This window comes from Gobio gobio, assembly GCF_949357685.1.
Source record: "Gobio gobio genome assembly, chromosome: 12".
NCBI classification, from domain to species: domain Eukaryota; kingdom Metazoa; phylum Chordata; class Actinopteri; order Cypriniformes; family Gobionidae; genus Gobio; species Gobio gobio.
In genome coordinates this window covers 20118968-20131658 of record NC_137105.1, presented here as the reverse complement: position 1 = coordinate 20131658, position 12691 = coordinate 20118968, and the positions used below count along the sequence as shown (strand labels likewise).

At 36.3% G+C, this 12691-nt stretch overlaps 1 protein-coding gene across 2 annotated transcripts in view; it reads right to left on the bottom strand.

Annotated features, from left to right (window-relative positions):
- Positions 1-8276: 8276 nt before the first annotated feature.
- fndc1 (fibronectin type III domain containing 1) overlaps positions 8277-12691 on the bottom strand; it is a 46136-nt gene continuing 41721 nt past the window's right edge. For both annotated transcript variants that reach the window (XM_079831791.1, XM_079831792.1), the window contains 5 exons: positions 10284-10363; positions 10163-10192; positions 9744-9905; positions 9419-9541; positions 8277-9328 (listed from right to left, as the gene is read on the bottom strand). In XM_079831791.1, coding sequence (XP_079687917.1) covers positions 9213-9328; positions 9419-9541; positions 9744-9905; positions 10163-10192; positions 10284-10363 — 511 coding nt within the window. In that variant the 3' untranslated portion in view covers positions 8277-9212. The remainder of the gene's footprint in view (positions 9329-9418; positions 9542-9743; positions 9906-10162; positions 10193-10283; positions 10364-12691) is intronic.

Sequence of the window (12691 nt, the reverse complement as noted above, 5' to 3'; positions counted from 1 at the left end):
CACGCAGCTCCGGGGTGTTAATTAAGGCCTTCTGAAGCGAATCGACGCGTTTGTGTAAGAAAAATATTCATATTTAAAACTTTATCAAGTAAACTTTCAACCGACCGCCTTCCATGGAAAAGTGTTGAATGTTGAAAGTGAAACTCAAGATGCGTACATGACGTCATGACGAGCGTACCTGGTCGTGTTAGTCTTTCGATCGGCAGGGGAACTTTCAACAATTTTTCCATAAATTGAACAGGGAAGGCGGTCGGTCGATAGTTTACTTGATAAAGTGTTAAATATGGATATTTTTCTTACACAAACGTATCGATTGGCTTCAGAAGGCCTTTATTAACACCCCAGAGCCGCGTGGAGCATGTTATTTGATGGGCAGATGCATTTTTTATGGACTTCAAAAACAGAGCAACTATGAATTCAATTATGACTAGTGGATGGCGTGAAGCAAGATAATCCAGGATTAAGTTTACCCCGGGTTTAGAATGACCCAGGGTTAACTATTTCAAGTGTGAAAAGCCCTTTTCAGTCTTTCCTGTTGTCGAATTAGCACAGTGTTGACAGCATCTATTATAACGGGTTCTATTTGCTTTTAATGTGCCATGACGCATCGCTCACATCCGGTGTAGACAGTGTTAAAGTGTTTTACAGTACAATAAAGTCTCAGTACCCGCCATTAGGCTCTGGAAGGGTGTTCTTAAGAACTTTTGCTCAGTGCAGGTGTTAATCTTCATTCATCCGTCAGCAAGCACACTGAAAAAGCCTTTTCAGACCATTCATCTTACACCAGACAATAGCCATTTGTATGGATGTCACTTCCTCAACTTGGGAGAAGAAAAAGTGGAATCATATTGTATGTGAGTGTAACCAGATACTGAATATATTAGAAATGAAAATATCTATATAATTTTGCACACGCAGCAGTCCTGTCACGTGGAGTGGTCCGTGGTTACACCCAAACACAATAACAAATGGTGCTCTGTCAGACGGGTGGAGCACTGCATTTTTTGTTCTCATGAGTCTCAAGTCTAGCAGCCATAATGTGCACAGGCAGAGAGATGATTATGTAACACTGTGTTTAATATCAGTGTCCTTGTACAGCTGAAATAATTACCGAATTTGGTTATTGCACAATATGTGCTCATGCCAAGGCACATTATATGAATATGCAACATATAATATACAAAATATAAATGTATATTCATTGAACTAATATTCATGACACTATTTATGTGATTTCCAGAGTCCCAGGAACGTAATGCCTCTCCATAGCAGGGTTACTTGGCTCGAAGCACCGGCTGGACACAGGAGCTGTGGGCCCTCGCTTTCTCTGCTGCATGTTTACATCTCTTCTGGTGAGTTATGACAGGTTTTCCATGTGGAGGTTAGGTGAGTCTGTGTTTTGGCAGGTTTCTTCCTAGCTGGAATGAAAAAAAATTAATAATAATAACTGGGAAATAACTGCAATGCAAGAGGGAGTTACCACCAGAAAACTCCAGAAACATATTACATCATGTCTCAGGTATTTTAGGAGATGAAAAGCCTGGGAGTAATTTTCCTTTGATTATTGCTTGTGATACAGGTAGCAAAAGACAAGGTAAGAGGGAAACAATGTCAATATAAATCACATAAATGTCTGATAATATCTGTTGTGATGTTCTGTATGTAACCAGATCTAGCATTAATGCGTTCCAGATTTGGTGTATGTTGTCTCTGTTCAATGACCATCAATTTTCCATCACAATGGGGCCCTTTCTAAGCATATTCTCATTTATGGCAGAATTTTTATCATTCCATTTCAAAAGGTCACTGTTGAATCAGTGTTGTTATTGTTAACTAAAACCATTAAAATAAGTTGAAATAATGCTGAAATCAAATCAAATATAAATATTAGATGAAAAAAAAAGCCTTGGCAACTAACTGAAATAAAGTACTCAGTATAGTTGAAGTACTAAAACGGAGATAAAAACATAACTAAAGCTATTTAGAAATATAAAAGCAAAATTACTAAAAACTGAAAATATAAAAATAGGCATGAGGGATGAATACATAAAGCATTGTGCACCATCTCCTTTATGTTCTTATTATATTGTAAGCATCAGTCTTAAAGCGTTGTATTGTACATCTTAAGTATGTGTTTATACATGTTAAAACATCTGACCTGTGATTCAATGGACTTTTCTATTTTCATCTAGCTAGTGCCAAACTGTGTTGTCAACAATGCTTTAATTTACAGCCTTACACACTCCCCTGTGTATTAACGGTGCACAAAACACTTTAAGCACACCAGCACAACCTTTGACTGCTTTTAAACAATTTTACTACGGTGGGCCTTTTGCCCTTCACCACAGAGGGGCCAATACCGTTCACAAAGCACAGCGGTTTTACGCATGACTAAATTGGGTGCCAAACATGGCATTATAGAGATTCATTTTAAATGATCAATCACAAACTGGGAATAGTTTTAAAACATTAAACGCTGCCAGTTTGGCAGGGAAACACAGTCTATGTAAATCTATGTTAAAAGTGCACAGGGTACATATTAAACTTTCAGGCGCTAGAAAAACACCAGAGCTAGAATATAAATGACTTAGCGCCTATCTGTCCTGGTCAAACTAGTGCGAGACTTACAAAAAGCAGAATCCCTCTCCTATATGGCAGTCAATGAGTTCATGATAAGGACATGATCCCAATAATGTAGTAGTCTTATAGATTGTCACTGTAAAGAACTGCTAAAGTCATTCTGTCATGTCCTGGATTGTATAGTTTAGACATAAACCTCAAACTGGCCCTCAGCACAGTCTGCTGTAGTTTGGCACTGGCTGAGGCTGGTAATCTTGCACAGATACTCTGAGTAAGACAAAGCACAGAGAGGCAGAAATTTATCAGGACACATGTAGATTATATTATTAAGCCAAATTTATTAAACAGAACTTTACCTCAGCAAAATATATTTCTGTCATGACAACTCCCGGAATGTTTGGCATGCTAATGGTTATGAAAATATTGATTTGTTCGGTCTTGGCAGAATAGATCTGCTACGCTGCTGCTGCAGAGCAAGTACGGGACTAATTACTGCCAATACATACACGACACACTGCTGTGAGGAAGTAAGACATGCTGCTGCTGAACAATATAGCAAGGCTGTAACATCATGTCTTGAACATTGGGGAGTGAAACTTTTTTTTTTTTTTTTTAAATTGGCAAAAATGCTAAACGTTCCTTGTCTCGTCACATTACACAAACGTATGTAAATGATTGCCTATTTTCAATTCAAAATGGCAAAAAACTTGATATTAGCCTACCGTCGGGCACTGAGCATTTCTATTGTAAAACAGCTGTCAAATATTAAATGTTTACTTACATCTTACCACACTCTTTCACTGTTAAAACTAAAGCATTGCGTTTAAATTCACACACGTCTTCTATGAACAGTGAGGCCCACCTCTGTTGATTTGATTGGCCATCTCAATCATTTTAACATTGATGAGTACTGTTAGACCACTGAGGCAGACCAGCCTAAAATATTACTTTTATTCATCTTAATAACAAGCAAAGCGGTGTGTAATGGAGTATCAATAATGTCAAATATTGGGGGGGACTTGTACCCCTCAGTGTCTATGGTGTTTACGGCCCGGCAATATAGCCAACCCATTCTCGCTCCCAAGGCATCAAAATCTGAAGCATGGTCAAGTGCCCAATGAAGACGCTAAGGGTACCCCTAGGCGTCATCTTTTCGACGCACAGGGTGCTTTATTGATTTCAATGAGAAACCTTTGGCGTCATACACAGACGAGTTGGGCATGGGAACGTCATGATGAAATTATATATTGGGTTATGATTTTGCCATTATGACATGTTGGAGTGTGATTCTCAATTTAATCAGCCAGCATAATTGTATTCACACTTATTTACACTATTTAGACATGTTTGAACATGTAACCCATCCCATCCCTAAAACTACCCATTTGTGTATTATATGATATAAAATACAGGATATAACAGGCAGATATCACTGCATGCACAATTTATTTAAAAAGTACAAATATTCCAAGTGTTCCGAGGCCAAACGATTGATTTGTGTGAAGAAAATGCCCAAAAGGGATCAGCGTCTTCATCCGCCGAAGATCACGCACACATTCAAATTCCAAAAATTGCAGCCCGAAGAAATGTTACATCAGTTTTCATAGTGAAATTGCATTGGCTCTTGTATGCATTATTACGTCGGCTTTGATTGTAAAATGTCATTGGCTCTTGTGTGTCTTGTGACCGATTGCGTCATGCTAAAGAGTTGTGTGTATCATTTGAATGAGATATGAATGAGTACGAATGAGTTCATGGAGTGGCTGGATCATAATTTCTGTGCTTAAAACATTAAGATCAACTCTGTTCTTTACATGAAGATATCGTATGACTTCAGAAGACTTGGAATGCAACATGAATTAATACTTTTATACTGTTTTGGTCAGTTTTTGCAATAAATACCTGTGACTGTACTTTTATTTGCCTGTTATGTGTTTTATATTGTTTAGAAGTGGGTATGTTTAGGGTAGGAGTGGGGTTAGTTGCTCCAAAATATGAAAGTAGCCTATAAATATTCATAAAATCATGTCTGCTTTTATAAATGCAAAGAATTAAACGCGTCTTGATCTGACGCATTGGGCAAACAACTGAAATCTATGGAGTACCCTTGCGTCGATATATTGACGTCTTTAATGTGACGCAAAAGGCACTTGACCATGCTTCAAATTTTGAGAATGGGTTGATATAGCATACATGAATTACCCGTAGCAGATCTATACAGGTGGAGCTGGGGAAGGTGGAGGGTTTCTGAAAGCGTGCTGCACTGCTATAGCAAATGCTGATCAAGTATTTAAAGGTTGAGTGGCGAGCTCATTGGCTGGCTACTGATACAGCAGGAACCAATCAGCTGTGCCCTATGGAGAATGATGTGAATGCAAGTAGATTGAATTAAGAACCCATCGGCCTGCACGATCAGTGGTTTGAAAATGATTTGCTTTTAGTAAATCAATTATTTAATAACCAAGGTTTATTAATGTCCTATAATGAATTTCTTTCAGAATAAAACTTGCCAGTTACCCCTAAAGAATTTTTCATAGTTATGGGAGCGATACCATCAGGAATTAGCATGCTCTAAAAAATAGCAATCGCTCTCCTTTTATGACTATTATTATTCCTGAACCAATAGATACCCCTATAGGTAAAAATATGTTTTTCTGGACAAAAGTATCAAAATGATAAAGTTGGAATTTTTCTAGAAAATATAATCTCTGTATCTCCTGCAATCTCTTATTGGAATAATTTATTTATAAATTTAAATTGGAAAAAGATTTGGTCCTTGCAAAAAAAATACTTTCTCACTAATGAAGTAAAAAATAAATTAAAATAAATTAATTAATTTTACCCTGTTAAACATTTCATGAAGAAATTTAAAACTGATATTGATACGAGATGTTCATTTTGTCAAGTCCACACAGAAACTGTTTATCATTTATTTTGGTCATTATTATACTAAACAACTTTTGAAAAATATTGAGGCTTTTATTAATGATAATATCCAGAAAGGCATATCCATAACTTTTAAAGACATTATTTTTGGTCACTATAGTTGTGACTCTGTTAAAAACAACGCTTACTTTATAAATTGAATGTATTTTCTTTGTAATTTTATATTCACAAATGTAAATTCACCAACAACAAACCAATCTTTTGTGTCTTTTTGAAAGAATTTAACATATATCTTAACACTATTTCATCCTCTGTTAATAAGAAAGCAAGTAAAACGCCTAATTGATGTATAAATATCTTATCCTCATGTTCGTATGTTCTTTTTCTCTATCTTCACTTATGTTTATTTTTTTTTACCCTTTTTTACCTTAATCTTTAACCATTTATAATCTTTAACCAATTATAAACATGTCATCTCTGTATCTTTTGCAAAAATAAAAAACAAAAACAACAAAAAAATCAGCCTGCACCAGAGTTTTATGACAGAACATTGTTATATTTTATACATTTAGTTTCATGAACAAAATATGAGTGATTTCGGATGTTGGTATGAGAATACTGCCTTAATTTTGTTTTATAACTTGGCAATGCTTTTACAGAACATTAGCATATTCTATTGTTGTGTTACAGTATATTTAATTGAGATGATTCAGTAATGAACTGCCGTAATTTATATCTCAGCAAAATTATAGTTACTCAAACTAATAACTGATAAACATGCAGCTATATGGGGGATTATAAGCATTAAGGCATTTCTTCAGCAGGTTAATCGCTCTCTCTCTCTCTTTCTTTGCTCTCTCTGTCCTGACTTTCTTTCGATGATTTAATCCTTTTAGTATGAGTGGTAACATTTTCCAGCCCAAGTAGTGCATGACCTACTTTGAAAAGAGATGCACAAATAGCATGTGGAAAACAGTTTAGATCTTGCTTTACTAACTATACTTTTAAGCAAAATTTTAGGTAATTGTGCCCCATAAATCTAAAATAACTGGGTCTCATCTAATGAAAATTACTGAGCGATTATCATTTTTGGCTTAAAAAAACATCCAAATAGAAAAATAGAGAAAATACAGATGAACAAGCGTATTGTAATGAACAACATTACAAGGCAGTCGTAATTGCTTGGGCAACTTCCTTTGTTTTGCCTACAGGCATTAGGGTTTACAAAAGCATCTGTCCAAAATAAAAGAGAGAACACTACGTGTGTAGCCATTAATGGGATTGTTTAACAGAGTTAGATGCCTCACATATGTGGTTCTCCACTAAATTAAAGGGTAATGGTTTTTTAATGCTTTAATTCCCTGTAAAGCTTGATTCAGCAGAACGTCAACATTGTCAAAGTTTTTCAGAACACTACTGAATTTTGCTTAACTTGCCACTAGCAAATGTAATCAAAATGTGATAAGCACATTACCTTTTATGCCACAGATTATTCTTATGATGCCACAAATACACATAGGCCTAAATGATTAAACAACCCTGTTTGTGGTCATTCCATCCGTAAAATTACGAAAAAGTAACTAACTATATTCCACAGCCAATCAGCAACCTCAAATGTTTCATTGACTGTTGCAGGCCTCTTTGAGTCCATTATTGCTTGGGAAAAGGTGAATTAAATGTGCGATGTGTAGTGTTAACTTAGTTTAAAGTTGTCATTGGAGGAAAGTAAGCAACTGGAAACCTTAGATATTTGATCACGGTTCCCATGTGGCATTGTTGTGTGGTTGTTGCGATGACAAGATCAGTGACCTGCTCAAATTTCCCCATGTTCTCCAAACCCATGTTTGTAAATATATTTGCCACAAGATATTGTTCCATTGCACGCCACTCTGCAAAAAGCTCTTTTGTAGAAACAGTCGCTCTCACCCACTTCCTCTTTTAACATCTTTAACAGATGTGTTTGTCCGGTCTCATTTTGCTCTCTCTCTCGGGCAACCCACTTCAAACTTATTATCTGTGAAGACTGTTCTTCTTACAGAAGATTAATTGATACATTCTGAATTTCTTGCAAATAGCCAACATTTTTACAGTTTCTTATTGATTTGTGATTTGAGCTCTACAGATATTTGTTGACTGAAGGTAAGAAGTTGTTGTATACTTTTAAAATGGACAGAGGATCTTCTCACATGTGTCTGTTCTTTAAAAATAACCATTACAACAAAAAACTCTGGAAAAAGATCCCTTAGGCATGTGGAATGTGACCAGGTGCCAAATAAAACATCAATGGGTTTTAATTTAATGATAAGGAACTGCTGTATTCACAGATAAGAAACCTTGCCTTTTCTCTCTTGATTTGAATCCAGCAGATTCCAAAGTGAGACTAATTATGGCAGGCATGCCAAACGATGACGCACCTTTCTAACAATGCCAGAATACATGAATGGATGCCAGTCATTAAGATGGCATATCATAATTATTGTTTATGTTTAATGATGGGAAAGTATTCAGTCTTCATCTTGTACAAAAGATTGGAATAATAAATAATAAGAAAGAAAAAATGGAAATAAAGTGCAATGAAACTTATTGGATGCATGGTGTGTAGGAGGAAAGAACTTTCTAGGTATTTGTAATTTTGAAAGTTATAGGCTTTTAAATGTGTCAGAATAAAGGGTTATTGCTAAAACACCTCATCCGAAATAGATTTAGAAAAGGAGGATCAGTTATTACCACCTATTATTATGTGGAAAGCCCACCACAGTCGCATGACCACAAACACGTACGTTTCAATCAGAAAGCATTCAACCATTCTTGACAATGTGCTGGATACATACAATTTATTAAGATGGTGACTGTAATACTTCCCTGACTTGTATTCTTGTTTAATTTTAAAATGATTTTCTACTTTTTTCTAGAAATGTAGCAGTGTGGGTCTTTAAAGAAGGTCACAAAAGTGATTCGCAGTATTCTGATCGTGATCAATATAATTCATATTAAATATTGTTATTTAACATGATAATATAATATATCAATTCATATACAGTATATAAATAACAGACTTGATGTGTAATAAATAGAAGTCTGTGGCACCTTATTATTTATCAAAGTAAGATGAAGATGTTACATTTTCTCCATAGCACCTTTATTCAAATTTGAACCGTTCCTGAGCAAATAAAAATAGTTTTTTTTTTCAATCTGCCCTAATATGGGCAATACTTCCATGCCAACTTTTGTTCAAAAAGAGGGTAATACAAAAATGTAAGATTACAAAACCTCAGCAAGTTATATAAACAACAGCAAAAATCACTCACAGATAAAATTGTTACATCATTGCAAATGCCATATTTTTGTTCTCAGCCATTACTTAGTCATTTGATTGTGTGCCAACAATTTGTGTTTCTTTGAAGTTACTGTAAGATAAATATTCCAGGTGGAATTGAATGTGAAATAATTACTATTACAGAACACATGAAAATAAAACACTGTTAATAAACTCAAATACACATGCTGCAATTTCCTCATATACAGACTGATTTTTTTTAAAAAAGTGCTTGATATCGAATATGTAGAAATATTAGAAGTGTTACTCAAAGTACTATATTCCTTCCATCAGAAGCAGATGCTATATGATTTAGGTGTGGTTGCCATGGTGAGCAATAGTTCACCTCTGTGATTGGTTGGTAAATATAGGAAGAGAACACATGGTATGTGATTGCCTGTGGAAATGTCCTCTTGGAGTTTGCCCCCTGTTACCACTTTCCAGGGATTGGAACTCCACATTCATACCAGCCAACGAAAGGATGTGGTGTGCGCCTGCCGATGGCCCCGAAATTCACTGGCTCTTGTCTGTATGACCGATAATACCCTGAAATTCACAAATGGCATTATGTTATGTTAAGCGGCAGTGAGCAAACACATGAAGCCAAACTACAGAGCATGCTCAGATATGTCGTACCTTGAGCTGTGGGTAGGTTGAGGGAGAGATTGTGTGGTCCTGTCCTTCCCTCTAGATAGGAGTCCACAAACTGGCAGTGGTCCTCTCCATGGCCAAATGTATCAGCAACGCTGTAGAATGTTTCTGAAATGGAAAACAGTCGTAGCTTGAGTATCCCTCAGGACCCAAACCTCAGACAGCGTTGTGTTTAGCTGAGGGAAACTGTGGTTTGGATTGGATACTTCCAGGCCAGCACTCCAAAAACAGAGCGCTTCATATTACAGACACACTTAGCAGTAGATTAAAGTTTTAAATGTATTATGTTGTTAGAAAGGAAGGTCAGTACCTCTCAGTCCATCTCCCATGAAGATCTTATAGCGCAGTGAGTTGCAGAGGACGACACCTACAAACTTCCTGTACCAGGTGCGCTTGACAAACTGACTTCCTTTACAAGAACTGTGGGCTGGGTTATACCTGAATGAGAATGGGACCCAGATGGGCTCCCCACCTAGAAAGGGAATGAATGTCGAGAACAAATACTTTTAATTTTAGGCCATTGCATTTGAAAAATGTCATGAAAAAGGATTCTTTTGATTCTTTGCTAGTTAGTGCAAACAGAACTATGCTGACTCAAAACCTAGCTCGATTAGTAGTCTTTTCTGATGAAGATGGTTGACCAAGGTAATCTTGCTGGTTGTTGGGACACCATCACATCAGCATTAAAAATATAGACAGAGATATAATGTTTAATGATGTATCTCTTACCTGGGGGTCTCTCTATGAGCAGGGGGTCATCTAGAGTAAAGCAAACACAAATTTAATTTGTATTTATGAAATGTTTTTAATCCAACAACCTTTATGTGGGTTCAGACAAGAGAAGACTCACCAGACTCTGTGACGTATGTTAAAGTTTCGCTGAGTGGTCCCAGTCCAAAGATATTCTTTGCTTGAACTTTGAAGTAATACCTAAGAACAAGAATACAGAACATATACGTATAAAATATGTCATATTTAAAACACGGTTTGCTGTCATGAAGAGACTATTTTTATGAAAGCATCTTATGTACATCTAAAACTCAACTGAACTCTCGCTCCTAACTTCATGTTACAATGAGAGAGCAGAAGGATTGAATGACAGAGGGATGGAGGAAAGTAAAGGGATAGGAAAAGGGCAAGAACATTTTGAGGAAATTAAGGCAAAAGGGAATGGAAATTTAAAAAAGAGAAGGAAAGTTAAATGAAATAAAAGGAAAAAGGATAGGGAATATAAAAGGAAAAGAACACTGAAATGAAAGAAAAACAAAAGGAAGAATGTAGGAAAATAAAAGGGAAAAAGAAGAAAGGAAAGGGTAGGACAAATAAGGGGAATGAAAATGGATAAGTTAAATGGATGAATTAAAAGAAAAAATATAAGACACTGAAAGAAAAGGAAAGGAAAAGGGGAACAGGGCAAGAAAAAAAATAAAAGTATAGAAAAATAAAAGAGAATGAAAAGAGGAAATGAAAAGGAAAAAGGGTAGGATAAATAAAGGAAAAAAAGGATAGGGTAAAAATGGGAAAGAAAAAGTGAAGCAAACTGAAGAAATAAAAGTAAAAATGAAAATAAATAACCGAAAATAAAATGAAAATGTTAAAGAGGAAAAGAGGTTGGAAAATAAAAGTAAAAAGGAGACAAAAATGAAAAGGAAAGGGCACAGTTCAAATGTGCCTTTATAAAATGTGCATGAGAGGAAATTATAAGAACGAGCCTCTGGCAAAAAGAAAAGGCTGACAAGGAAAAATGACAAGAAGAAGCTGCATGTCAGAGAGCAAGAGAATAACACATCAACATGGAATTTCCAATCTGACAAAACCTCTTTATGACAAATACCAGACCACAAGCACTTATTCTGCCCTGACTCTGGCACATCCTTTACCTCTGAGGATAAATTAGACAAGCAAAGAAATTAAACCAGAGAACTGTGATGAAGTTCAAAGGGGTGAGCTAACAGGACTCGGTTCTGCCCGTGAGAAGCTGTTCAGTAAGCTCACGCTTCACTTAGTTTAACTCAGGACCCGTTTAATGACATAAAATCAGCACTGCTGGATCAAATTAGCACAGCCACGTGGAAACTCTGACCAAAATAAAGAGAAAGAGAAAATGGACAATTACAGTCAGACCGCCAGAGGGAGAGTGGGGAGCCTGTCATATTTCAGCGAGGATGTGTGTGTCACTGCTTGTGTGTCCATGTGCAGTTTTCCTTGCCCTTTTGACCATATATTATTAACAATGTGCGTATGTGTATGTGTGTCTTATTTTTCCTTGTTTTTCTGACCATAAATATTCTTGGAATTGATGAAAGCTCCAGTCTCGATATGGCATCCAAGTGGTTTGCCATTGTTGCTTTGACTAAGAAGGAGCTGTTATTGTCCACAGTGTGGGCTATTTACCTAGTTCTAAAAGCTATTGCAAATCATTCATAAAACTTATCAACACTTCATGCCTGAATTATAAAGTTGTCAGTCACTGAGCTCGGCTGAGAGGCTATAATAACAGAGGCTTCTAAATGAACCCCAGGGGACGATAAGAACAACTTCATCCTCACATTCCACACTTATGAACCAAACATCTCTAATGAATGCATTTGCATTCAAGTGTTTTCTCAAGGTAGTGATGGAGAGAGTGCATCTGCCTGTCTGGGAAAGTGTACAAAACAAATGTCAATCAAACCTGGGGTGTTGCACACAGCTGCATGTATTTATGTATGTGTGAGTAACCCGTGTGCAGGCCTAGATGAGATCTGCGGATGATTTTTGTATTTTGCACTGAGAGTACTATACTTTAAAATCATAACTGAATAGGCAGAAAACATTTAATAAACAAACTTGCATATGGGATGTGCAGAACTTCCTGAATGGCGGGCGTTTCAATTTTGCAGAAATCTCATGGGTGTCGTAATGCACCACTGAAAGCATGCTACTTGGTGAAGAGAGCATTTAGAAGAGTCTGGAAAGCAGAAATTACTTCACATCTGTGGGAAATGTCCAGACAGTCTATAAACACCTCCTTTATCTACTGCTGCAAAAATTCGTTGGTTGGTAGGGGTTTACAGTGTTACAGTGAGAGCAGCATTTGAGAAACAGACACATGAAGACACAATACTACATTTTCAACTAAAATATCCAAATAAATCTAATTACTAAAATAAATTAACTATATCAACTAAATTACTGATCTGCCCACACTGTCACTATATGATAATTGAAGTGAGCTAGATGACATCACCGTTCTCTCCAGAGCGACTGTATAGCCGA